Source organism: Apaloderma vittatum, unplaced genomic scaffold (assembly GCF_000703405.1).
Source record: "Apaloderma vittatum isolate BGI_N311 unplaced genomic scaffold, ASM70340v1 scaffold19534, whole genome shotgun sequence".
In the NCBI taxonomy this organism is placed as follows: Eukaryota; Metazoa; Chordata; class Aves; order Trogoniformes; family Trogonidae; genus Apaloderma; species Apaloderma vittatum.
In genome coordinates this window covers 50,515-77,675 of record NW_009713482.1, presented here as the reverse complement: position 1 = coordinate 77,675, position 27,161 = coordinate 50,515, and the positions used below count along the sequence as shown (strand labels likewise).

The 27,161-nt window shown below is 44.7% G+C and overlaps 1 protein-coding gene across 1 annotated transcript in view; it reads left to right on the top strand.

Moving 5' to 3' along the window:
* Positions 1 to 27,161, top strand: part of LOC104273176 (Wilms tumor protein 1-interacting protein homolog) — a gene marked incomplete at its 5' end in the record, with an annotated part of 46,683 nt that overhangs the window by 3,826 nt on the left and 15,696 nt on the right. Inside the window, one exon of the mRNA XM_009868411.1 lies at positions 23,143 to 23,210. Coding sequence (XP_009866713.1) covers positions 23,143 to 23,210 — 68 coding nt within the window. The remainder of the gene's footprint in view (positions 1 to 23,142; positions 23,211 to 27,161) is intronic.

The window sequence follows — 27,161 nt, the reverse complement described above, 5'->3', positions numbered from 1 at the left end:
GTAATTCTGTGAAAACCGAAGCGATCTCATTTCCCTGGGATCAAGTAGTTCAATGTGCATCTTTATCCACAATCTCTTAAGAGAAAAGAACTGGAGCTTGTTAGGATGGGGTTTAAGTATAGATTTAAATCCTCTGTCAGCCCTAACACCAGTGGAACCTCTCTAGTCCTTGATTCAGCAAAATACTTAGATACATGCTTAAATATGTTACATTTCTCCTATGTAAGTACACTTTGCTGAATCTTGAATGACAGAGATGAGTTCAGACAGCAGCATACATTGTCCCTTCTGTTAAGTGTAAAATTTTAGTTTTGGCAGGAATTCAGTTGCAGATTTGCTTAAAGACAAGAGCTGAGAAATGTGTGCCTGAAGAGCTCATCATCTAATTCCTCTTAGTAGTATTTCAGAGCATGCAGAATTTCTTGAAGAATAATTGCAATACTGCTAGATTGCTCGTGTGCTCTAAGTGATCAGCTGCAGGAATTTATGGGCTCTATTTGATACATGTTGTAGAAGATAACTTGTCAGGTACCTCCAGTTTGCAAATCATACTGCCACCCACAGCATCTTTTCAGGCCAAAAATTTGAATCCAGTGGCAATGATTGTAGAAGCTGCAGCAACGTGAATCTTCACAATGAGGAATATAGTTTTGTTCCTTCTTGCTCTGAGGGTGTAGGTAGCTTTGCAGAGCTAAGAGTTTGAAGTGTCTGTGCTCTCAAATCTGGAATATATTTCACCATAAAAACCAGAAGTACGTTCTGCTCACTTACACGAAGGCAAATGTTTGAGCATGCCATTTGTCTTTTAATTTGCACTTTTGCCACTGGTTTTAAGACAGAGGAAATGACCTCAAGATCAATCATAAGCCTAAAGCAAACTGCATAATCCCAAAGGTTTGCAGCTCGTTTCTTACCTAGTAGCTATTGGTCAGACCAGAGCACTCACAGGGGCTTGGCACAGCAGTTTAGTGTTAAGGGGCAGCTCATAAAGGTCTGTCAGTTCAGTTACTCCTGGCACTGCTGCAGCCTCAGCACCAGCCTTTGTCCAAACTGTGCCAGCTCGTTGCTGCACGCCTCGCAGAGAGGGATGGCAGCGAGGGCTGGCAGCGCTGCCCAGGTGGGACAACTGTAGCAGTAGCTGTTGTGATCCTGAGGAGAGAAGGAAAAGAAAGAGCAGTTCTGAATACAGCCTGTGCTCTCCAGCTGATGTGAAAGGGGAATTGGTCCATTGTGGACACAGCCTGCCTTTTTTCTCATATTAAGGCTCGGAGACAGCAGCTCCTTCTGACTGAGGCCCCTCAGTGCTGTGGTACATGGATCTCTATTAATAGGAGGTTGCTCATGTCCCAGCTTGTAGGGAGAAGTTCCTTGTGACACTGGAAATGGTCTCTTACGTATTTGCTGCCCTGGGTTGAACCTTTGTTTGCTCTTGGTGGTAGTAAGGCACAGAACATCTTAAGGGAACTGTGTCCCTTCAGCATATATTTATCAGCAGTTGGTGAGTTTTTAAAATACCCAAATTCCCAGTAGAAGGTTCATTTTCAATTCGTATTTGGTCTGTCCCCACAGCATATTTCTAAGTTTGGCATGAGTTATTGCATCCACGTTGTGCAGTGCCAGTACTTGCTTTGTAGCCTTAAATTAATTCTCTGTGAATGTCATTTTCACATAGAGTTTAAAAAAAAAAAAAGTGTTAAATCTGTGAATTCTACACTGTTTGTCTACCAGTGTTAGAGTCAGTAATCATGGTGGTACAAATATATGTGTGTGTCAGTGGCTTTTAACTCTTCAGTGCCTTGTGGCTGACTCAGCTGCAGGTTCAGGATCTGCTACTGCTTTCTGCAGCTGTGCTGGGCACCAAGAAGGTGCAGTCAGAGCTCTTACGGGAGAGGAGCTAATGAGTGGTGCTGCGAGGGGTGCGCTGCTGTGCAGTGAAAGTCTGCTCGGTAGCTGATGTCCTTGCACACTTCACCCTACCATTTTCTAACCGCATACTCTCAGACCAGAGCAGACTGGAATTTTGGGATTTTTGGTCTGTAATCCTGCCAGAGCCATTGGCTAATACCTGGTGCTCAGGGGAAGACAAGTCGACGGGTGATTCAGCGCTGTGCATGTGGGAACATTCCTCCCCGACCCCCGTGGCCTGGAGCGTGAGAGCTGGATGCCCTCAGCTTGCATAACTGCAATGGTTACTCATCCTCAGCTCAGACCCCATGTTTGGATTGAATTCGTGGCCACTTGAATGTTTGGTGGTTTCCAAGCCATAACCAGAGCTGGCGGTGGGTCCCGATGCACCACGTGTGGGGCAGTTACTTTGAGGTGTGATTCACGGGAGAAGCCGAGCGCTTTGGAGAGGCATGAGTTTGGTCAGGAAGGACTGAAGGGTTTGCTGTATGTGCCACTGAGACTGCGGTTTGTGTGGATGCGTAGGTGAGATAAGTTGCAGTGCTGCTGCAGGAACACAGGGTTTTGCCTGAGTCATTCTGCATCTTTGGGATAAGTTACAGCCTGTGCTTAGCCCCAGCCCCACGCTTTCCTTTCTGACACCTATCAGGACAAATAGTTAAAAGCTATTTCAGGTATGTCTGCAACTGCCTCCCAGACGAACTCATTAACCCAAAACGCACGGAAAGGGAGGCACTTGCTTTGAAAAGAAGCAGTCGGATGGTAGAGATGACAGCTGGCTTCAGACGGTTTGGGTTCACCTTGCGCAAGACTCTGAACCATGAATGATTCTCGACAGAGGAATGTAGTCTTGTCTTCTGGTAATTAAAAGTCAAACTTGGATCCCAGCCCATGAAAGCCCAAGTACCTTTGGATACCGATTGGTAGAAAAAGGTTTCCTTTATCTTGATCCATGGTTAGTCTGATAATATTCCAGGCTTTAGAAAAACAAAAAAAGATGAGATGGGAAAAGGGTAATCAGCAGCGTTTGAGATGGGAATGACACACAAAACTCTCCCTTATTTGGAACATATTTAGTTGGTTTTTTTAATATTGTAGGGGTATTTAGTAGTTTCTTTACATTGCTGTCTGTTGTCCCAGCTAGGTCTGGCCAGCAGGGCACTGATCTGTGTGCTTGGCTTCCGATACATAGACCAGTCCATTGACTGTGTCCGTTCTACAGATGACACTACTAAGTAAGTCATGAAAGGTTTTCAATTCTGTAACTACTTTAGATGAAGTCAGTTCAGCTCTAGGAGACAACCTGATTTTTAAGGTGATTCATCTGATTGGGCCAGTCCTGGACCTTACTTCCATGACCACATCTCAGATGCTTGAAGATGCGTATGCCTAAAGCGGTTTTTTTTGTTGGTGGGGTGGGTCTCACTACAGAGTATCGCTCTTGTCTGAGGGCTAACACTGGTAGATCTAGAGGCTGACTCCAGGGGAAAGGCGGCCAACAGAGAAATTGAAAACAATTAATTCCCTATTTCTGATTATTAGAGGGCATGCGAACGGTAGTTGGCTAGTGGTTTGTGTCTGTCTCCTCGTTTCCTTGAAAGGTAGTAGTTGCATTCTGCTATTAATTATTCCAGCATGAAATGCATGGCTTTTGATGGTTATTTTAATTGGTGGGGATTGCCTGTCAACTGACAATGGAAACTTTTCTCTGTGTTGATTGACCATAGATATATTCCTCACACAATATTTTTGTATTCATAGTGTGGAACCAATTACTGACAGCACCTATGATCCCTTCAGGGTTTGGAAAACACGTGAAGTATAAAAAATACCCAGTTAACAAGGTTTCTGCCTCTTTTATTTCTCTGTAAAAACTACGGAGAACCTAACCACTTTCTTGCATAGTTTTGTGTATTTGGTATGCCACCTATTGTTTAGTGTAACAAGATTTGCTAAAATTTGTCTATTTCCTTATCAGCCTCTATTATCTTGATTGTCTTAGTCTGAAATTCACATCTCGTGCATTTTTTTATCTTTCCCTTCTACCCTTTTTTTTTCCCCACTTTCTTGCCTTCCCCTCCAACCACTTAAAATGTATTCCAAGAAAACATCTCGATTTCTTGAAAATGTTCCCTTGGGCTGCTGTTGAGTTCATCTCTCAAAGGGGAAGAAATCCAGATAATCCAGAACAGAGCCCAGGCAAGTCACTGACATTATCAACAGATGTTTCTGTTTCCTATTTCCAGGTTCAGTAATCTTTAAGTATTACCTAAAAACAAAAGAAAAAACAGGTGGAAGGAAAAAAGTGAAAAAGAAAATGAATGTAGATAGACACGATTGGCTTCCTGTAATTTTAATGATCTAAGTTTCTGCAATATGTTGTGTCTCTATATGGCATCACTAAACCAGTTAGTGACTGAAGTCCCACAACCTTTTCTGGTGCCTGTCTGGGTAAACTTGGTCCTCAAACACAAACTCATTCATGTACACAAATATGTCCGTGCTCATGTGTTTTGTTTCTCTAAACACGTCACCTGGACACTCTCCCATCATATCTGTCTTCCCTTGGATATGTGGATCTCGCCACTACTGCTCTGGACTGACACAAAGTGTGATCTGTGGGCTGCCATTACCTGGTTGTTTTCCTTGTGTGTTGGAAGGATTGAACTTTGGGTTTTGTCTCTGATGCATCTCCTGTGAAGAAGGGAAGGCCAGCTTTCCATCTCCCCTGACTTTTTCTTCTCCCTTCTTTCTGCTTCCGTTTGCTCTGGCATGTGCTTGCTCAGCTATTGAAGAATTCAGACTTCATTGTTGTTTCTGAGTGAGCATCTTTTGTTCTTCATTTCAAATGAGCACAATGGGTTTCTTTGGTAAAGATTTTAACTGCATGTCAGTACCTTTTCTCTCCAGGAAATAGTGAGCTTGCCCCCTTGCTTTTGGCACTCTTTGAAATCTTACTGTACCCCAGTCATTTCCCATTTTAACTTGTGTGCATATCTTAGGCTTTTCCTGGATCCCCAAGTTCCCAGGATCTAAAGACTCCAGGCTGCTGCCAGCTTATCACCCCCTTTACCAAGGAGGTGAGATTGTACAGCTTTGCAGCCGTGGAAACTTCTGTCCTTCCTCACCAGCAAAGCTCCTTTTCCAAACTGCCTGTGTGCTTCTATAACTGAATAGCTTTCTGTACTTATTCCTGTTACCTGTTTTCCTGCTGTTTCCAGTCTTGGACTTCTGTCCCTTCCCCTGGTGACGCGGCAGCATGGTGGCAGGACCTCTCCTCTCGCCTCTCGTTGGGCCACATGCCCGCCTCTCACTCCTGCCCTGCAGGTCCTGCCCAGTGAGGGCAGGAGCTCTTGCAAAGGACACGGGGTGAAGAGGAAATCTAGTTTTGCCACTTCTGTTATCTTCAGCCTCATGGGCTGTCTAAGAAAAGGACCCTCTTGCTTTACACCTCATCCATGCCTCCTATCCAGGCTAGGTTATTAACTCATCCTTAATAAACTAATTGTTTGTTTACTGCTTATTTCAGGGAGAGATATCTATATGGCCTGAAAACTCATTGATGTTCCACACCATAAAGCAGCCTGGGATTTTGTCTTATAAATTAATTTTACAGATCAATGATTTTCACTGCCACTTCTTCATCTTAAGGGTGCTTTTACTTCTTACAGGTGCATAGAAGCCATTTCTTGTAAGAGTCTTGCTATACAACAAATCAGAAGAAAAGGTCGTATTTTTTAAATTTTGTCTTCACATTCATAAAATAAACAGTGGCAGCAAACTTCAGCATTCTGTCTTTCAGGCTTTCTTCTGACAGAGGGTGTTGGCAAATGACAGAGAAAAAATTCTTAGCTGAGAAGATTGAGAGGTTGGTGGTCATGAAGGGGTAAATCAGTTCTGTGAGCCAGAAGATGGTTTAACTCCACTTGCTGCGGGCTTCCTTGTCATCTTAGCCTGTCTGGCTTTGCCCACGTGGAGATAATTATTCTCACATACCTCACGTGGCTGATACTGTGTTGATTTCATGAATATTTTGAAATTATTTGGAGATCCTGAGGTCGAAATACTAGAAAAGTGAGAAGTTTTGTAAATTATGAAGTAATTGTTGTTATATCAAGAATAGATGACTTTGCTGGAGGAAACACTTGCAGTGTCTGGCAGCCAAGCCGTACAGCTGCTGCAGCGTGCTACTGAGAATAATTACTTGCTCAGATAATGCATATTTACAGTTTATGGAGGACCATTTTGAGGATTATATATCATTAAATACATGGACTAATGTAAGATTTTGAAAAGACTACTTTCCCAGCACCATTCCCCAGAGCCCTTAGCGCCTGGGCCACGTGAATAATGTTCCCATTCCTCTGTCCAAGCTCAACGTTGTGTTTTTAATTTATTTTAAGTATCCAAGGAATGCTGTCTCCAGTATTCAGAGGACTCTAAATCGGATGTGAGACACAAATGCACAAGAGAAGCTTATCAGAGAAACAGGTTTGGCATGAAGCCTACATAAACAACCATAAATTTTTTCTCATTTAAATGACGGGACTCGGGAGGATTGGCCGATTATAGCTGCAGTGGGCTGTCCTTGGGCACCAAGGAAAGTGCCTTGCATGACCCCTGGTATTTGACATGAGCTGAATGTTTTTACTTGCTTAAAAACTTATTCTAGAATGACCAGCTTGGTTCTGGTAAATTGACTTCTACAGGTCCCTTTCCAGAGTTATTTGCTAGCAGTGGATGTTTTCACATATCCTCAGACTTCTTAGAAAATTTTAGCTTGGTTTTAACTCAGGTGGGGAAGAACTCCTGTTCCCAGCCACTCTTTTCTGCCTCTCTCCCTCAAAACACAGTGCAGGAAGAAACTCAGTAAATTTGATCTTGGCCAGAAAGCATTTTTCCCCTTCCAATAAATAGCTCATTTCCTGAAAATCCTGCCTTTGACCAGAACTTCTACTGGGACTTTTTAGAATTATCATCACTCTTGGCCAAATCCAGGTTCAGTTAATGTCAAAGTATTCTTGACTTTGTGGAGAGTGAAGTGAGCTCTTAGCTGGGCAGGGGGACCCTCCTTCCATCACACCAGCACGAATGGTGTGGTTTGCCCTAGGTGAGCCCATTCCCTCTACTTGTGTAAAAAGCAAGTAATTTTGCAATATAGCTTTGATTATGAATACCGTGCCAGAAAAAGTAAGAAATTATTTTATGGTTTTACTAAGAAATTCCTAGTATTTTACCAGCATGAAACCGGTATGGGCGTGCTCTGTGTTGAATTGACATAAATGAAAATAGCAAATCTTCGTGCTTGTGAAATCAGCCACACAGTCTTGAATCTGGTGCAGTAAATACTTTCTGAAAACAAACCTGAAGGAAAAGCCCTACAGGGGCCTCCCCAGTGGCCAACATCCAGTCTGCATCGAGTACCCCTCCATTTACAGGGCTGTTGACTGCACCTGGCAGTTCACAGGACCTGTATCCGATCGAGTGCGGGCAGAGGTGATGGGATATGGCGCAGGGCTGGTGCATGTCTGGAAATCCATGCTGGGCTGCACAGGATGAAAGCTGGGGTTGGGATCCTGATACATAGATGCCCTGTGCTGTCCCTTAAACAGTTACCTTCTCTTGATCGTCCTTCTCGTGAGAGCTCACCAGCTCACCTAGCTCAGCATTCAGATAAATGTAATGAAAATTATTTTATTAAAGTGGAGGAGAAAGAGGGAGTGTAAGAACTTGGAGTGTAGCCCTGTGTTCCTTGCCTGCCCTGAACGTCCCAGCAGGGCTCAGGGCATGCAAGGAGTGAGGAGCTCATGGAACAGCTTTGAGCATTTGCTGGGCACTTGGGCCTCTCACCCCTCTTTTCATAGACTTGAGGAGCAGGTCTATGTCCTGTGGTCCTGGGCTACATAACCTCCCACTGTTGTTTTGGGATAGTTGGGTCTTGAGTGCTTCAGCTTTTTACCAATAGCATTGCTGTTCCTGCAAGATGAAACAACCACTTGAAAGCTAAAATGGCAAAGAATGTGCCAGTCTTTGTGCCACGTCCCACAAAGCCAAGTGATAGGTGAACGTGTAGCTCAGTCTGTTCGCGTATGTTTGTGCATGACGTGACCAGGGAGATGTGGAAGTCTGCTGGAGGCACTAAGTGTTGCCTGTGCTCTCAAAGCATCTTCTGTTGAGTGGTTTTGCAAGCACTCCAGTCACCTTATGCAATTTGGAAGGAGCGCTTTGGGATGGGAACGCGTAGGGGAGACTGTTGACAGTCGTGGCCTCTGAGCTGGGGTTCAAAGCCTGTGGTAAAGTCAGCTGTTTGTGTGAGGTTACTGGGGCCATGTGAGTGCTCGCTGCCTTGGGGTGTTGGGGCCAGGCTTGCAAAAAAGAGGTTTCAAGCCCCATGGGTACCCTCCCTGTCCTCTGCCTGTTCCTGCTATGGAGCGCAGGTGGCACAGAGGCATCGGGTGCTTGGTGTGAGGGGTTCCCTACCTGCTCTGTGCCCTGTACTGCTCCTTTCAGCCTTCACAAGCTCCCTTTATAGATACTTCTATTCTATGATTCTATGCAAAAACCCCCATGTATTTCTTTCCTTTCCTGTTCAGGGCCCCATGTAAGCTTGTCCTCACCTCTGTCTCTGCTGTTCTTGCTTCTCCCCCATGACACAGGGGGTCAGTCCCTGGCCCTGCTGTCCCCTGCCTCTGCTCCCTCAGCTCTGGCAGCCCTGCTGGGGCTGCCTGTGTTTGGGAAGGGGCTCGCTCTCCTCTCTGCACAGCCAGAGCCCTCCCCTGGCAGGGACTCTGCTTCCATCGCTGCTCTCGATGCCTCTTCGGGCTGCTGCTTAATTATCTTCACCAGCCCCCAAGCTGATTTTTCTTGCCTAAACCCATCAAGCTTAGAGTTTTTGTTTGCCACACTTCTGCAAGCTTGCACTGCGTTTGGAACATTAGTAGTAAAAGTGAATGATGAGCAAGGCAAGAAACAGGCAAAAAAAGTAGAAGAGAGACACTTGTAAAACATCTTCTGAAAGGTGACACAAAACCAGTGGCAGCTTCTGACAGCACAACAGACTCCATGGGGATAGGGCACTCGCAGTGCCAGAGCATGTGCAGAATGCAGCCACTAATACCTGCCAGCTCTTTTCATTCTACCTGTGCAGAGTGAAAGGTGTCTTGCTTTAACACATACTCACAAGCAGGAATAGATTTAGTGATCATTTTCGATTACTGACTGCTGTGTCTGAATGGTTGTCTGTCAGTGTGCCTTAAAACACGAGTGTGGTGTGTCCCAACATTAAACTGTGGCTGTAATCATGCAACACTTCAGGTCACTTAACTGCCGGTGTACTCCACACTGTCACTCTTCCAACTGTGTTCCCTGCAATATTTTTCCTGGAAATAATGCAGCTTAGTGAGTCAGTAGATTACTGACCTGAAGAACCCCAGCAGTGTAAAGTCAGACCTATGTAAACAATTTGCTGAATGAGTGTTACCAGTCTAGTGGTCTCTAGAGCAACTTTCTTCTAAGTGGGGTGCACATACCAGAGAGTGCTCAAGACTATCCATTAGAATGTGGGAAGAAAATAATCCAGTATTGAATATATATAATTTGTAAATAAATAAATATTTGTATATGGGGTGTATGCTTGACTATTTTTTACCCATGAGGGAGCATGATCAAAAAAGTTTAGAGACCACTGTACTAGAGGAAGAAAGCTGAAAGAATACCCAGTCGTCAGGACTTGTTTTGCTGTTTCAACAAGTTACTTAATAAAGGAGAATGTGTATATGGAAATCATCTACTTAAACTCTTAAGAAGGCATGTAGGTGAGAGCCAGAGATCATGTTTTCTAAGTGTGGTGTTTTTTTTTTAAACAGATGTTATTTCTTATGACCCTGGTTAAATTCTAGTGACAAATCATCCCTGTTGCTACAACTGTTCTTTTTCACGCCATGCTGCATGAGGGTCATTCAGTCAATGTGGCCGGCAGCTAGTATCTCAGAAGCACTGTGGTGTTTAGATGATGATGGTGAAGATAATTTGTTGTTACACACAGAAATGGCACAGCACAGGTGCTGGCAGATGTTGATGTACAGTACCTGCACAGTGAAACCTGAGGGAGGCTCAAGTTAAACATATGCAAAGGGGAGAGTCATCTTTTGTCAGGGAAGTTCTGCAGCTGATTCTGTACAGTTTTGAATTATTAACTTCGGGGTTTACAGCAGCCAGTGCATTTGGTGTTTGTGGTTTGCTGTATAGCTCCTTTTTTTTTGTATTTGCTGTATAGCTGGTTTTTTTCCACCTAGCCCAAATGTGGATTAGTGAACAGGATATGCAAAAACAGGAACTCAGGGAAAATCAAAAGAAGGAATAACCAAGTTTGATAAGAGCATGGCTGAAGGCAGAGGTTTTCATTGTCTTAGTCACCATGGGCTGTACTGGTGAGCTGATGTCTCATGCTGGGTAGGGAAGAGAGGAAGGAAGTGGATTTAGTGGAAAATTGATTGCATCTACTTGGGCTCTTTCCAGCTGAATCCTGAGTTAAGTACATTCATCCTGAACTAATCGTTGGGGAGAATTGGCTGAAATCTCACATACTTCTTAAAAGGAAAGCTGAGCATTAAAGGAACAATATCCTTATTGTACCTGAGTGCCAAAAGAAGTGAGTGTACTATCAGGAGTTCTACCTATTCAGCTCTCTCTTTTGGAAAGCAGCTTGTGGTTTTAGTTCTAATGTGACCTTGTGCAGGAAGCTGTGGTCAATCCACCACGGAACATCAAGGAGAGCCCATTTTGGAGGGCTTATTTCTGATTATATTTTGAATTGACCGAGCAAGCCCCAGTTAATTTCAGTAGTTCAGTACAACTGTAGTTTTCAGATTTATTTTATTTAGAGCATAGTATACTGGAATAGTGTCTAAAGCACATATCTACGGTCCTAGCAAGACTTTGTTTAAAGTTACACAGAATAAATCTGACGTAACATTATTAATGTCAGTATAATTGTTCACCAGTCTGAGCAAGAGAAGAGTTGTCTCTCTGTGCAATTCTTCCAAACTTACTGCTAAAAAATCTAAACCCAAAGAATGTGTTTCAAAACAGAATGTTTTAATACTTTGCCATTCTGAGAATACTTATATTTTTTTCCACTGTGTACTAACCCTTCTAAGCTTTCTTAACGCTTCTGGTCCTGAGGACTATTCCCTGATACATTCTTCCATTACTGGATGAAAAAAACAGTTACAGATGCTGCTCAAGATGCCATCTGTAGGCACTGTGGATCTCAACAGTCTCACTTTATTGCAAAGATTTATCTCAACGGAAAAGGAATTGAGCATTGTGAGCTTGATTTCACGAACCCATGGGTGCCACTGGTGTTGGCTGCTGAACACCTTCTGGATGTGACTCAGATCCAGCACTGCTGGTATGTTTAAGTTCAGCCTCTTGATGCTGCTCACGCTGAGGTGCTGACGCATGCAGTGCTACTGGGAGGAAGAAAGTAAACCGTTCCTGTACAAATCCATTCTTGTTTTTGTGAGACAGCGCAGAAGATAGTTTAGGGAAATTGCTCATCTCCCTTGAGGCTCTTTTGCAAGTTGCCACAGGACTGGGCTATGTCCACTCCTTTTGCTCAACATACTTTAATGCATGAAGTATTAGGAGAGAAGGTGATGCTGCAGCTCCCTCTCTGCAGAGATGACATTCGGCAGTCTGACTTGCCTTTCCAGCTCGTCAAATTTCTGGTCATCTGCTTCAGAGCTGGGTTAATCTATGGTTTTCAGTTGAGGCTGAACTTGAATGAAGAAGAGAATAATGAATTGGAAGAACCTGGTGGCAATGGTGAGGGGTCTGCAGTGCCCTTAATTCAACAAGACAATAAGTTTACCCAACTTTTACTAGTTAGGTTTGTCAGGTGAAGTCTCTGGAGGCTTCTTGCCCTGCTCTGAATTCCAGGTAGCAGTAAGGACCAAAGGTGGGGTTTTTCTTTTTCCCTTCCTTTTTTTTTTTTTTTTTTTAAAAAAAAAATCTTCTTTTAGTCTTGCTGGAATACAGTGGCTTCTTCTTTTGGATATATTCCCACAGAATTTATCTCCTGTGTGTATTACAGCAGTTGACTCCTTGTGAAGACTGCTCATTAACTTCAGGTAGTGTAGGACTCGGTAGCTTGGTCATGTCTCCCGCAGGGAGCTCACACACAGCGTGTGAGCTCTTTGAGCCAGGGCCTGTCAGTTCCGCTCGTACGTGTTTACTGCTATGTACAAAGAAGACCTGAGCAGAGTCTCAAAAAGCTGCTAGGAAAAATACCAGTTGTGCCTGTGATCTGCATCTTGTTCTTTTCTAGGTGCAGTTGAAGACTGAAGTTTAAGGCTTTGACTTAGAACGGTCTTGTCTCTCGTGGCGGGGATGACTGTAGAGGCTACTTTGTTTTTTAGGATGCAGCAGAAGCGTGAGATCAGAGATTTAAAACAGACAAAAGGAAACACTTCATGCAATGCATAATGAAATTGTGGAACTTACTGCCATGGGGACAGCATGGAGGCCAAAAGTATAAATGATCTCATAGAGGAATTAGACAAATTAAAGAAGGATTGGTCCAGTGAGGCTATTAAACGTAATAGTTATGATGCAACCTGCGGTGCAGGAAGGTCTTAAGTGCTGGCTGCTGGAAGCTTAGAGGTTATTCTTGGGAACACGTCAGCCTGTGCGAGCTCTGTTCCTAATGCTCTTTCCCACTGAGCTTCCACTCTTGGTCAGAGCTGGAGACTGGGTACTGTGCTAGCTGGATTCTTGTTGCTGCTATTATGGTAGCTCTTGCTGGAGCTTGAATGAAAACCACCCAGCGCATGGCGTGGGAAGCAGCCAGCAAGGCTGCTCAGGAAGGTTGTGTCCTGCAGAGTCAGGGAGGCTTGGGCTGGATTAAGCTGTGGTTTGGTGATGGATTTATTTTGCCATAGAATGGGCTGGCACTGGGCCCCTGGGATAGTGTGATAAGACAAGTACTCTTTTAAGTCCCGGCTTACAGGCAGCAGCTGGAAAAGTGGAATTCTTTGCTGATAACGAGCAGGGTCTGTGATGGAATGATGAAAGCTTCCCACAGTGGAACCTACCTTCAGGAGGAAGAGCTATACCCTCTTCCCTCCCAGCTTGCTGAGTGGTGGGGAGGCCACTCATGGTTTTTGCCCAGTGGTCTGTGTTGCTTTGACCCTGATCTTCAGTATTTTCCCCCCTCCTTTTTTTTTTTTCCACTTGTAAACCCAACCCTGAAAAAAAAAATCTTAACTGAAGTATATTTGGACCTTTATTTTACATTTCTCTGTTAGTGTGACTCCTTGGTAGCTTATTAAGAAACATATTTTACGATACATGTTAATATATATACTTAAAATACCTATTAGATCAATGCAGGCTGTTGTATTTCTGGTTTTATGTATGCTTGGCTTATGTTTTTACAAACTCCTTTTCGACCTGAGTTCTTCTGTTGGAGCTCCATGGAAATAATTTATGCCTTAACCCTGAAATTGATGGGTGGTATGGGGTAGAATAAATACGTAAGTGGGAGAGAAAGGAAACATCTGCCAATTTTAACTTTGGCTAATTACATGGAAGCTAGAAAGTATCTGCTAAATTTATAATACAGTCTGCACAGAAACGCCTCGCCTGAGTACCAGAGGTCAGAGATCTTCTTGTCCCTGCAGCATGAAGTAACCTTTTGGTTAAATAACCTGACCAAAGAGTAGGAGGAGGGAGAAAGGAAGAGAGAATTCCACACTAGAGTAAACATGGCACGGAGATTATGGATGCCCTGCCAAGAAAGGTGGGGTTTTCCAGCAAGGTAACAAAAGATAGTAGCTATCTATCTACATAATCCTGCTGGAGACCGACAGTTGAATTCCCGCAGCTAGGCTTGGGCAGAAACGTACCCTCTGCATCCTCCCCGCCCAGGCTTGCGTTTGCTGGCTTTGGTAGTGGCAAATGCTGCAGAGGGGTCTGGGCGGGACACGTTACCTACCTCGGTGCAGAAATGCAAGGGGGTTTGGCCACAAAGGTGTGCTATCTGGATAGAAAGGTGTTTCCTTCAGTGTGATAGCTGACGTGAGGCAAAATCCGAGGGAAGATAATGAAGTTCTTCATTTTGACATCGTGGCAGGTTAAGGTAAACTGCAGAAGAGAGTCTAGAGTTTACCCTTGGCTACAAACATGTCAAAAAGATGTAGTGCCTTGTTTTCATCTGGGTTTTACCACACGTTAGTGAGTGCATAGCAAAGACAGACTTTTTTTTCTGGCAAAAGCAGTACCTCAGGGCAGGTCTGCAGCGTGTATAAATTGCGATGAATTCAGCGATGCTGTCACGGTTCACACCGACGGCAAACGCGGCTCAGCCTGGTTGTGTGCGGCATGTGGTGCTGCCGCGTCCCCGGGACGGGAGCTGGCATGCTGCGCCGCGCTGGAGAGGTGGCACAGAGCAGTGCAGAGCCTGGAAAACAGCCCAGAAGTGGAAATGATAATTGTATTGTACAAGAGTGAACTTTTGTGAGAGTCCAAGTAAGAGCTGGGCAACGGTAATGGGGAGGAAAAATAGTTAACTGCCATCTGCCTCTCTGGGACAGATCAGCTTGAGCTAGAAAGTGAGAATGAATACTGACTTTGTAGCCACAGTTAATTTGCACTGAAAAGCTCCTTTTTAGTGTGCAAATATGAATTAGAATAGAACTTAAAACTATGGGGGAATTTTCAATGAAGATCTTAAAAATAGTTTTTTTATTTTAAGTGATAATTTAATTTCTAATTTAAAACCATTTTTATGCTCTCCCTGCATCGATATTTTTAAAAAGTAGATCTCTTAACCTCTCTGAAGTGTTTGTTCATATCTTGCTACGTCTGCCTACCTGATGATAATATTTGATTAGAGTTTGTTCACAGACTCTGAATACTCTTTCCTGAAAGAATCTATGTAAAGGGAGAAAACAATACACATCCTGTACTCCACCTTCGTAGGCCTCTAGCATACGATGCCACCTTTTGTTTGCAAGAGTTTAAATTTCAAATAAAATCCCAGCATTCTTTTGAAAAAAAAGGAAAGGGCCTCTCCCCTGCTTAGATTGTCAAATCCCAGACTAGCCCGGAATTGAATAGGCCAAGTCAGTGACCTCAGGCAGAAAGAATGTTGGTTATTTACGTAGGGCTTCTGCTATTTTAGCAGCAAACCTTTTCTTCTGAAAGGACAATGTATACTGTTTTGTGTTTATGGCCAAGTAAAAAGCTTGTACATTTGAGATTTGCATCGTAATAGCCTCGTAACTCAATATACAGCATCCTCAAAAATAGCAGTGCAAGGCTCTGTTTTGTCTTAGCTGGGGTGGGTCTTTTAGAGGCTTTTACAAAAGTTCTCTGAAAAACTGTCCTGAAGATTCAGCTGCTTATATGTTTGCTTTGGTAGCCTTTTTTTTTTCCAGAGGAGTTTTGCTTTTTTTCAAAAACTGAAATTGCGTGTGGCTTCTTTATGAGCTATCGGGCCAGTGCTCAAAATATTTTGATGCGTCTCAAGCTAAGCTCTGCCTGCAGCTTGAAACCAGGAAAACGTGTGAGAGCATGTGTGTGTAATTCACACACTGAGCATTTTTCTTGAAATAATGCAAGATCTTTGCAGGCATTCTGGCCTGGTGGATGAGCCTGCAATTCCAAATGGTTTTTAAAGTGTGCCTTTCTCAATAGATCGTAACCATGAGGAGCTATTGTGTGGGTAAAGCACACATTTAGGATCCAATCCTGCATTCCTTAAAGTCAATGGGAGTCTGAGCGTGAAAGGAATGCAGGATTGGGTCCTGAAACAGGGGAGCAAAACTGTGTGCCAGATTGCTTTGAAAAGAAGAATACAGCACATCCACAGTAGCCACTTTTTAGTGTTTCAGATTTCAAACGGCTGGAGTCTGTGAAAAGTGGCTTCTGCCAACATGCAGTATCTTCTATTCAGAGGAATTTGGCATTGATTTTTTTCTTCCCCCACTATCTTAAAAACCCTGAAAGCCCTAGAAATTCACCCCTCCTTTCACAAAGCCTGAGCAATTGAGCATTGTGAGGAGGGAGGGGGCAGTGGCGGGGGGGGATGGAAGTTTCTGCGGGCCCAGGTCTGGGGCTGGAGCTCAGTCCTCCTTGAAGCCTTCCTCTTCGCAGCCTTCCTCCTTGCAGCCCCTTCCCACTGTGAAGCCCCTGCTCTGCCCTGGCACCCACAGCAGAGGCTGCGGCTCCAGGGCACGACCCCATCATGAAGAGGTTGTGCTCGCCTTGCTTGTTGACTGTGTGTGAGTTTCCCGTAGGAGATGGAGGAGAAAATTTAATGAACCGTTATTGAGGGGCTAAAGCAGCCTCGGAGCTCCCCATTCTGGAGTGGTTGGAGTGACAGAAAGCCCTTGTAAAGGCAACCTCTGTGCAGATGAGCACGCGTGTGCCAGAGGGAGGGATGGAGAACTGTGGGCCCAAACTCACATGTGAGTAAAGGAGAAATGATAACAAATAAACAAAAACTATTGGAAGCTTTGGTTTTCTTTGGGCGCGTCTTTAATTCTTGGGCTGGTGAACCAGGTGAAAGAGAACAGATCTCCTGGATGAAAATTTACACCAGTTTTATCTTGAGATGACTGGGTAGAGGAGGTAGCACAGTTGGGTTGTTATTTGATTCCATGTTTGTAAAGCTTGGTATTTATCCTGAAGTTTCAGCTCCTAGAATCATCTACCAACTTAAAATTTAGCTTCCATGTTTCAGAAATAGTAATTTTCCATCCTGGAGGGTTGTGGAGAATAGATGGTTTCTGGATGTTTCACTCACCTAGAGCTTTTGAGTTATTTTGGTCCCAGTTTCTGAGTCACACAGACATGTACTTGGCGAGCATGGAGGTGCTCTTCAGAGGGCAGGTGGCACCTGGCACGGCCAGAAAAGCTACAGCGTCTGTGCCAGGGTTTAGTGTGTGGCTGTGGGCAGTGGGCCCCATCGTGAGTCCCTGTGCTGTCACGACAGTATTGGCAGGCGGTGCAGGAGACAGCTTGGGCACTGCACGGGATGGGCAGTGGGCTCTGCTGCAGCTCATGGGTGGCACAGGGGGTGTAAAGCAAAACAGAACTACCAGGTTTGGTAAAGTTTACATTTCCATTGAGCAGTGATGGAGATTGTGGCTGCAGGCGGGCAGATAAATTTCCTCAGTCCAAGCCACCTTGTATTTGGTTTCACGTGTACAGGGCGTCAGGGCAATATGTGGAAATTTTCCTTCTCTGTTACGGCAGCTGGGAAATATTTGAGCAGATATTGTTGGGTGTTAATCCTGTGTGTATGTTTAAATGGTGCTTCAGTCAGAACGCTTTGAGACACTGTCACTTAAGGTGCTGACATAAGAGCAGTAGGTGCTGGTGTCGCATCAGTCGTTACAGAGATGGCGCCTGAAGCAGTTAACAAGCAATTAGGTCGGTGTTTAACATTACTAACTAAAACAGATACACGCAGTTCTTTGGTCAGTCAGGCATGAAAGGCCGGGCTGCCATGCTCAGAAAGCTGCGCGAGTTGTGGACCAAAGCTTCCAGAGTGCTGAGATTCTCACTGAGCATCCCTGGTCAGCCTTAGTTCAGCCTTATAAACTGCCAGTTTGCAAAATAAGAAGTAAGAAATCCCAGTGAGAGAAGCAATGTGATGTGCTTTTTACCTCCAGAAAGAGAAGGATGCTGTGTGTTTGTGTTGTGGCTGTGAGACAAGGCAGGAGCTCGTGGTGCCACTGTCCCCACAGCAGCAGCACGTGGCCGTGCTGGCCTCGAGCAAGCCCCGATGCTGCGGCAGAGCCGCCGCAGCCACCTGATCCTGCACCAGGCTCTGGGGGGGCTGTGCCACCCTGGGAGAAGCGGCAGCAGAGCCGGGATCTGTGCTCGTGTGTGGTCAAACCTACCCAGGCATGTCCCCAACCAACAGGAATGGCAGGTACTCAAACAATATTCTGTGGCGATAGCTTGGGCTGTTCAGGCTTCTAATAAGCTCAGCTTTAATGAATTTCTTGTTTTCAGTAGTGATACACCTATAGTTGAACTCTTCAATTGCACTGCGTATTGGGAGGCTTTAATTACAGTTTCTGATGAGAATACAATCCTCTTGTTCCACACAGCTGTAAGGTTAGAAATAACAATGAGGTTATTAGTTGTCTAACACTTAGTTCCCTCTAATGCTAAAATTGTCCTGCATGAAGTTACAAGAAGAGGCACATGTATCACGAGACTATCACGAGAGAGATGATGGCAAGGAGGTACCCAAGTGTATTTTTTGCAATGTGCTAGTAGTTTCAGGACGCAGCAGGCGTTATCGGGAAGGTGAGGCTGGGGATGCAGCATTCCCATTATGTCAGTGGGGAGCTGTTTGTTTTTAAGTAGCGTCAGGCACTGAGACAGTGTAGGCTTCTCACATGAACTTGCTTACACTACACTACTAGTAAATCATGATTATTACCCAACGGTTGCATGTTTTTAATCATCAAAGTACTTAAAATATTATAATAATGTGTGGCACTTTTCAACTTCAAAGCACACTGCAAACAGTAATTAGGTCTAATAACCACGCTGTGACAGTGAGGCATCGCTATCTCTTGTCTTACAAAGGCGAGGGGGGGTGTTAGCCCCCAACACAGTTGCATCATCCAACATGAGACTGGAGCTCTACCGCTGAAGACTGCGACTCGATAAACCCACCTCCCTATAGGCAAATACTCTGCTGCCAGCAGCGGCAGGGAGGGCTTTGAAGATGCCTCTCGGGCTTGTGGGGAGGGGACAGAACGTTTTCAGTGCTCTTTCGGAGCACCTTGTCAGGACCATAAAACCCAGTCTGATTCACATTTTGTCCCATGAGGGCCTAGAGCAGCTTTTAAGACTGAGTTGGAAGAAGTTTCACCCCATCTTGGCTTCCTGGCTGGTGTGTTTTCACCACCCAGCAAAGTGCTATGGAGACTGGAGAGAATAGTTGTGGACAGCCTGTGTCAACTGTGGGTCGTTTTTCCTTTTGCAAGCTGAATCTTTGAGTCAAGTCCTTTGCTAAAGCAGCAGCACTCCTGTTCCTTCCTTTCGGTTTGCAATACACAGATAACAATTGTGCAGGAAGTAATTTCTAGACACTTTTAAATACCAGTCGCTCATAAACAGGTTAAATGTGAAGTTGATGTTAAAAACCTAGAGCTGATTCTGATTTTAGGCATTTTTTTAAAAGTTCCAAAAGCCTGCGGTTTTTTGCATGTTTGTCATGTTAGAATCAAACACCAATCATGGTAGATCCTTGGGACAGGATAATTTCTATCTGGCATTTTACTAACTACTAGATTATCTAAGTGGATCTGCACTCTTTGCTGGAGCATTTGCGTGGTCTCTGCCTCCCACCTCAGGGGTGGAACGCCCTTATCCTGGCACTTGCTACCCCTCAAACGTGTGTGTGTCAGTCAAGAAATGTAGAAGTTACTTGCAACAAGGATTTGTTGGCACTGTGAGTGCATAAGCTTCTAGTAAGCTTTTCTACAGTAAAACCAGGCTAAAGAGCACTGAGGGGAAAATAGGCTTCCCCATAAAGGCTACTGTTGGGTGCCTGCATGCTGGCTGCAGGCTGGGCAGCTTCTGCCCCATCCCGTGGTCCCACTGCCCGCTCTGGCCGACCTGCTCCTCTTCTGCTCGGGTGTGAAACGGAGCCTCTTCTTTGCTGCTGTTGAAAACTGGTCTGACAGGGCGGCCGTGCCAAGGTGGGTACCCAGCAGGAGGAGGAAAGCAGCACAGTGTTTGTGAAACCCCAGACTTGTGAATTCTGCGCTAGGCTGCTCATTATAACTGCTCATTATTATTATAATGAGCTATCGGCAAGTTGCATCAAGTATTTTCAGAAACTCTTGGCTTTTTTGTTTCAATATTATGAAAGCAAATAGTAACGTGGGCTTTGCCGTGCTCAGCCATTCCAAGGCAAGCCAAGCAGCAGGTCCTGCACACCGGCAGGCAGGGTGAAATTACCTTGTCTAGCTGGCCAGGCCAAAGCAACATTAGGTTTTTTAACTTGTAATCACTGCCTGATTGATAATGGTGGGTTATGGCTACACAGAACAGGCTGGCGTGGTGCAAGGCCCTTGAGTTACTCCAGGAGGCTTCAGAGGTGAAACCACCTTGTCCAGTGCACGAGGCTGGGGGCAGGTACCCTGACCTCGGGCCATGCTCCCGTCCCCTGCACGGCTGCCCGGGGCTGGGGGTACCAGTGCTGCATCTCCTTGGGCTTTGTGTCTCCTGCTGCAGCTGCCAGCATGTTCCTCTTCACTGCAGTTTTCACATGATGCCCAGCCACTCACAGGGTTTGGTGTCTGACCACGTTCACTGTCATATAGCTAACTCTTCTGGAGGGCAAATGGACGTTATGGTTTTGCCTTTATTTCTCAAATGTGGTGTGTAGAAGCCCATACAGTGCAGCCATGTCTATTTGTGTGATACCTTGCTCGCTCTTGTTTATGAGATAATTATCGTATGATCTATGATTGAAATTCTTCTAAGGTAAAAGGCCTGTCAATCTTATTAATTATTGCTAATAATAGTAATTATCATGTGAGCAAGCTGCTTGCCTGCTTTATGAGTTTAGGCAAGTCAGTTCCCTAATAGGTGGCCCGGTTTTTTTTAGCTGTAAAATGGGAAAAATGGTATTTTTCCTCCATTTTGAAAGGTGTTGCTCTGCAAGTGGTGTATAAAACAGGTGTTGTTATCGCGTCAGCTGTATGGGAGGGGAGGTCTGTCCGTCTGGGTTTGGCAAGGGGGGGCCTTGCAGAGCAGGTGTGAGTGGTGAGCAGGGGCTCACGTGTTGTGCGGTGGCTGGGATGGAGGCCCACAGCTTTGCTGCGCTGGCGTGAGGTGAGGTTGTTTCACATTGTGGGGCAATCAGCTGTCAAGCGCATCTGGTAACCTAAGTGTCTTTGAGAGCCAGTCGAAAACATCGAGTTTGCCTTGTTTGCTGTGGGTCATAGGCTTTGCTCTCCTTCCCGGTCCAGGAAAGCTCTGACCCCATTGGCTTGTGCCACTGATGCTGTGCTAAGGAGACAACAGGACCAGGATTCATGGCACCGCTGCCAGGCTCTGCGTGCTGGGATGCAAAGCAGGATGGATGTACAGGTCCTTGTACACCTTGCGCAGTGCTTTGGGGAGTGCTGACACCGCCTCAAATGAGGCTGTTCCTTTCCTGCAGACATCCTTCCAGCAACGGAGTTCAGGATCTCTCCCTAATTATCTTTGATGCTTCTAACCGTAATGGGTGTGTGGTGAGGGTGATGGCCAGTGCTTCTCCACCTGAAACCAGTGCCCCACCTCTGCGCTGGCGGTGCGTGTGAGCAAGGTGGAAGTGCCACATCAGTATGTCCAAGACAAGTCCCTGTTCTGGGTGCAGCCACTTTGTTTCCACCATCTAAAGACAAGTTGTGTATCAAGGCTGGGTCCAGCAGAGGTCCTTTAAAAAGCTATTCTGCCTCTTTCCTCTCCTTCTCTCCCTTCCATGTGTTTTTCACTGGAGAGGTTTAAAAACAGCTTGGGTAATCAGTAGGGAAAATCTAGAGGTGGTTGCTCCTGCATCAGTCGAGAGAGGCCTCGTGACCTCCTGATTGCCATCCCAGCCCTGTGCCTTGTTCGTGTGACATGTAGGGTGGCCCAGCCCTACCTAAGAGTCTCAGAGGAGATGGGACAGTCTCAGAGCACGGTTCACGCCACCAGGCTCCTGGTCTCCACCAGAGCTACCAGGCAGCTGGAAAGACAAACAAGAGCTGACTCCACCTACCAGCAGTATGGAGACAGCAGCCCGTGAGATCGACAGCCCAAGAATGTGCACACAAAAGAAGCATTTCCCTGGGCCACGACAGTAAAACCGCCAGACAACCACATGCAGCATGTGATTTCCCAAAAGCATCAGCGCAGATCCCAACTTCTTTGTGCCACACACTGTTTCCCAGGATCAGATCACAGTGGCAATGTGTAAAAGGCACTTTCAAGCACTGAAAATTAATCATATTTTCCTCAACATTGTTTATGGAAACCGTGGAGAGTGCTCCTGCCCTTCTGTGCTTGGCCAGCTGGCTCAGCTCGCCAGCCCTCAGAGTCAAACCCTCCGCAAAGACCGGCGGTGTTTATGGTGGAGCTGCACTGCCTCAGTAGGAGATGTTTGGGCTTATTCTGTGGAGTAAAAGCTTCGGCAGTGACCTGGGAGGGGTCATCTGCTGACCTGTAAAACCTGACAGAGCCTCAGTCCCTCTTCCTTGCTCTGTGTCACTGCTCTCAGCAGCTGGACGCATCCCCTGGTGGGCACGAAGCCCTCTGCTTGCCAAGGCTGAGATGGCTTGTGAGGCACCCAAGTGCTGGGGAGCTTTGGGCACAGAGTGGAAATAGGGTGAGTCAGGGTGCGCATGGTTTCCCTTCTCCCTCCCTGGTTTTGCACTGATCAAATGGCATTGGTTTCAACGGAGCAGCTCTGGTGTAAGACAGATCTGATCTGCCATAGCTAAAAACTGGTTGGGGTTGGTGGGTTTTGAGTTGCTGGTTTTAATCCTTTTTCTTGAGTCTTCTGGAGTCGTCATGCATTTCCTAGCTGTAAAGAGAGCCATTGGTTAACGATGGCTTTGTCACTGCAGTTCAACAAGTGGTAATGAAACAGCAAATACTTAAATTTGAAAACAAAATCTCTCGTTTTCAGAGTGACTTTTCTGCCCTTCCCTCCATCACATGTGCCTTGTACTGCTTTAGTATTGCAGGGAGCAGTGGGTGTAGCTGCTGTGGTGCTGTTTAATGTATTAATATTTTTAAAGGTGACAGGAACATCCATGTGCAGTATCCCTTGTCTGGTCCTTTGGAGACAAGCACATTGCTGGTGTTGATGGCAGTGGAGGTATCCCTGCTGCGATTTCACCTCCTAAGAAAATGGACTTAATTTAGCCTAGCTCCCAGAATAATAATTTTTGGGTTCAGATTTCAAATTTTCCAGGAACTGGTATCAGATGGGTTTCATCACCCGCACTTAGAAGTAACATTTGGTTGATAAGGAATTTCTTAAGGTGTGATGGAGCCAAGAGCTGAAGCCTCACCCATGTCTCCGGATAGACCCTCTGGGGAGGAGTGGGACAGGAACGGGCCGTGCCGACCGGCGCAGCAGCAGCATGTGCTTTTCACTTTGCGTCCTGAACAGCGGAGTTTGAGGGCAAAGCACAAAATTCTGACCCTACTGTGTTTTAACAGGGAGAAGACTACGAGGAAAAGCATTCTACAATGTCAATGGCAAGGTGTACTGTGAAGAAGACTTCCTAGTAAGTAAGATTTCAGACTTTTTAAAATTGTTTTTAAACTAAATTGTTCATTTATATTGACTTGTTTGCTTTGAGAGATGGTTTAGTCATCTGGGGCCTCCTGCCAGTGCTGGAATTGGGGAAGCATTTACCACTAACTCCGTAAGGGCAGGATCAGGCCCTTGGTTTGAAGTGGTGGCTATGAAACCAAGTACATAACTGTCCATAAGCCATCACAAAGTGTAAATTATGAGAATAAACACTGGAGCTGCTCAAGCCTGGGATTTGAATTGCAGCCACAAAGCCTCGCCTGCCAAACTAGAGCTCAAAGTCAAACATCTGGGGAATACCAATCATAACAAGAAGGGGAGACGCTTTTGACTGGAGCACGTCATCGCTGTGTACAATGTTGCTTTGTTGCAGGCACAGTTTTAATCGCTGCTCTGCTCTGAGTGATGTGGAGCTGCATTGTGATTAGTGAAAAACTGTTAGCCACCGAGGAGCAACTAATTTTCTCTCTGTGCACCCAGAACTTTTATAAATGTTTTACTTTAATAGAAACTTAAGTCACCGAAAGAAAAATGAAGCTTGTTGCTGAGCTATGTTGCTCCAAAAATAAAATATTTGTGCAATTAAGGGTGAAGATTGTACAGTGTACAGAGAATGATTTGATAAGTGGCAGACCATTTATAATTAAGATTGAGGATGGCATGACTGGGAATTGAAATTAGAATGGAATCATATATTTTAGTTTTGAGGATGGTTAACTGGAGAATCATTTTTTACCACCTTTACTTGTTGAAATACCATTCATTTAGAAGCTTAGATCTTCAAGAATGACTTTCCATTTCTAATGAATATATGGCCATACTTTTTGCAAGGGAATTATTCAAAGTATATCTCACAACAAAAATGTCACTGGTATTCGAGTGCACAAATGCATTTCTCATCAACGCAATCCATAAAAATCATGGAAATTCCTAAAATATAAGCCATATTTGCCTTCATGTGTTACCTCTTTACTCAGCCTGTCACAGCTGGAGGCTGTTGAAAAGAGCAAAATTATTTTTTCTCCCTTGCGTTTTTCAGTTTTCTTTCCTGCGTTTCTTCAGAAGCACAGGGAGAGGAAGAAGAGCGGGAGATTTGAGATGGAGGGGCTCAAACCCTTGAGATTTTTATTTTGAACTGTGTTGGAATGTACTTTTGCCATGATCAAAACCTTTCACCCAGACCTAATGATAACGATTTTTTTATTAGCTTGCTATTTCAGCATAAACCTGAGAATTTTAAATCTAAAAATCTCAGTCTTCTGGAGAATGTTTGGTGTTCAGTTCTTAGATATGGTCTGTAGTAGGTTTCTGAAGGGAGATACTTGCAGTGATTTTTCTAAGAAAACTGAGGTTAAGTACCTGATAGGAATAAACTTCCTGCAACTTCGGGAGCAGTTTGGACATATAAGCACAGATTGGAAAGCCCAAACCTCACACAAGTGTCTTAGCAGATTCCCAGTAGCACAGAGGAATGACAGAGAAGCAGACCAAGGGGCTCACTGTTGCATAAGTCAGCAAAAGAAATTAAATTCTGATGATGTCCCTGCCCATGTTAAGCCAGCTGCTTCTCAGAAAGTGATTTCATCTTCTCAGCTTCCCCTGAGCAAACATCATAGCAAGAATATGTCTGTGTAACCCCTAAATTTGCTGCAGGTGCTCCTTCCCTGGCGCTGTACTGGGGATGTCCTGCAGGCACGTCCAGGCCAGACACAGGGACTGCACATGAAAGTGATGGGCATAAAAGTTGAACATTTTCTTGCTGTGAACTAGTCAATGTAGGAAATTTTAGGGAAGAATGGATATTATTTGTGATCTTATTATTGTAACTGTTAGAAAAGTTTTACATCCTATAGATGTCTGTATTTTAATTCTGCTGCAATAGTGCTGTTTTCTGTGTCAGAACAGCTACTGCCAGGGCACTCTCCAGAGCTGGAGTTGATGGTTCCTATGAGACATGTGGTTCTTTAACTCCCACTTACTCAAGAGAGATCAGCTCTTTCTGTCTATCAAAGGCGATACATAGAATTCATCACAATATTGTGTATGGTCCTTGAAACCAAGACCTTGAGAAAAACCAGTATCTGAGCCTTATAAATGTTTGGCACCTGTTGTAAGAGCAGGGCTCGCCCTCCTTGGTGTTAGAGGTTCAGCACAGCACTGGTGCCAGCTGCTCCAGGGTGTGCGTCTTCCACCCCAGAGGCAGTTGCCCTTCAGTGGTGAAATGCTGTGTGGGTCACATTTTTTAAGAGCTCAGTTGTCACTTAGAGCATAACAAGTGCCGGAGAGCTTTGACTAACAAGCTGTTTCAAAAAAATCAGTCCGTCAAAGTGTGACATGAGGAGTTGCTAGCATCACACATTCAAAATCTGGCTCTTTCTTTGAAAAGTGCTTTTGATTTCTGAGCAAAAGGTGTTAGAGAAACATAGATGTTATTCATTATGAGCAGTTTCCACTGTGCAGCCATAAAGCTATCCAAAGCACAGATACGCCCATCAAAACCATTGGCAATAACCGCAAGGTACATTCTTCCAGCAAATAGTTTTCCCACATGTTTGCTCTTACTGAGGGCACAAATTATCTTTCTCTAAATCAGGCATCTTATTTTGCTCCTTCTTTTCAGACAAAGAGGTTTTAGACCCACTTTTGGAGCTTTAGATGGGAAAGGGATGCCACATGCCGCAGTCTCCTGTGTGAGAACAGTGCCAGCCTTCTGCGCGTGGAGTTGTGCATCACTGGGTGAGGGCTGGCAAACCCTTACCTGGATGACATGACGTGCCTCTTCCTTCTCTGTTCATTTTCGTCAGCGTCCCACTTCCAGCCATGATTAGCTGCAGATTCTCTCAGTGCTTGACCCCAAGCCATATTGGCTAAATGTAGTGAATGAATCAGATTTAAAAGGAAAAAAAAAACAACCCACCACCAAACACAATCCACAGATAATTCCACTCCTGCCTAAGCATGGCATGGAGATTGCCTAATCTATGCAATTTCCAGTAGGAGCCTCCTTCAGTAGCAGTACAGCCTGTTACTAAGTCTAGAGACTAAAAGAACAAAACCAAACCCAAAACTTTTCATTGCTTTGCTTTCGCTCCAGGGAAGATCCAGTTACTCCTTTTCATGCCACCTTAAGGTAGCAAGTCCAGCAGTATCCAAGTCTTGGCTCAGCCCTGTTAGGACAGTTATTTCATGAAAGGAAATAAAACAAATGACAGTTTAATCCTTCCCTGAAAGCTCTTAGGACACAGATGTCTAACTAGCCATAAGAGGGACACTGTTCCTGGTGGAGTGAACAAAAAATAAATGCCTTACTGTATAATAAATAATCCCAGTCAGATGTTCTTATTCCATTTTGTTGATAAATTGCTGCATAATCAGGAGCGAAGGAAAAATAGCTCAATAATTTTAATTTGTCTTTCCCTTTCAGTGCTTAAATAGCATGTAAAGGAATTTAAAAGAAATTACTGTTTTTCTTGGCAAAAAATACTTTAAAAAATGTCACCAAACCAGCCTGAATCTTAGATCTATTATCTCTCTTTTTTCTTTCTTTTTTTTTTCTTTTTGATAGGCTTTTCCTTTTTCTCTTGAGGTAAGGAACATTTATTGAGTAGGGGTCCAGCAGAGGTTAAGAAATGAGAGAATTTCCCTCCAGGGAGGAGATGAGAGGGAAAATTAACCTCGTGACAGATGTTAGTTACATTGCTTAATGCACTACTGGAAGACACTCGGATGCTCTGGAAATAACCTATTATAGACACCACAAGCTGCAGCGCATAGCAATAAGGTCATTCAAAACTTCCCCTTTTAAGATTATCTCTTTCACTGTCTTACAACTTTGCCAAATATAATAATTTAGGCTGAACTTCTTCACACCAGGTTTTTGCCTCTGGCTAACTTTGCTGTCATGAGTTGTTGGAAGTTTCAT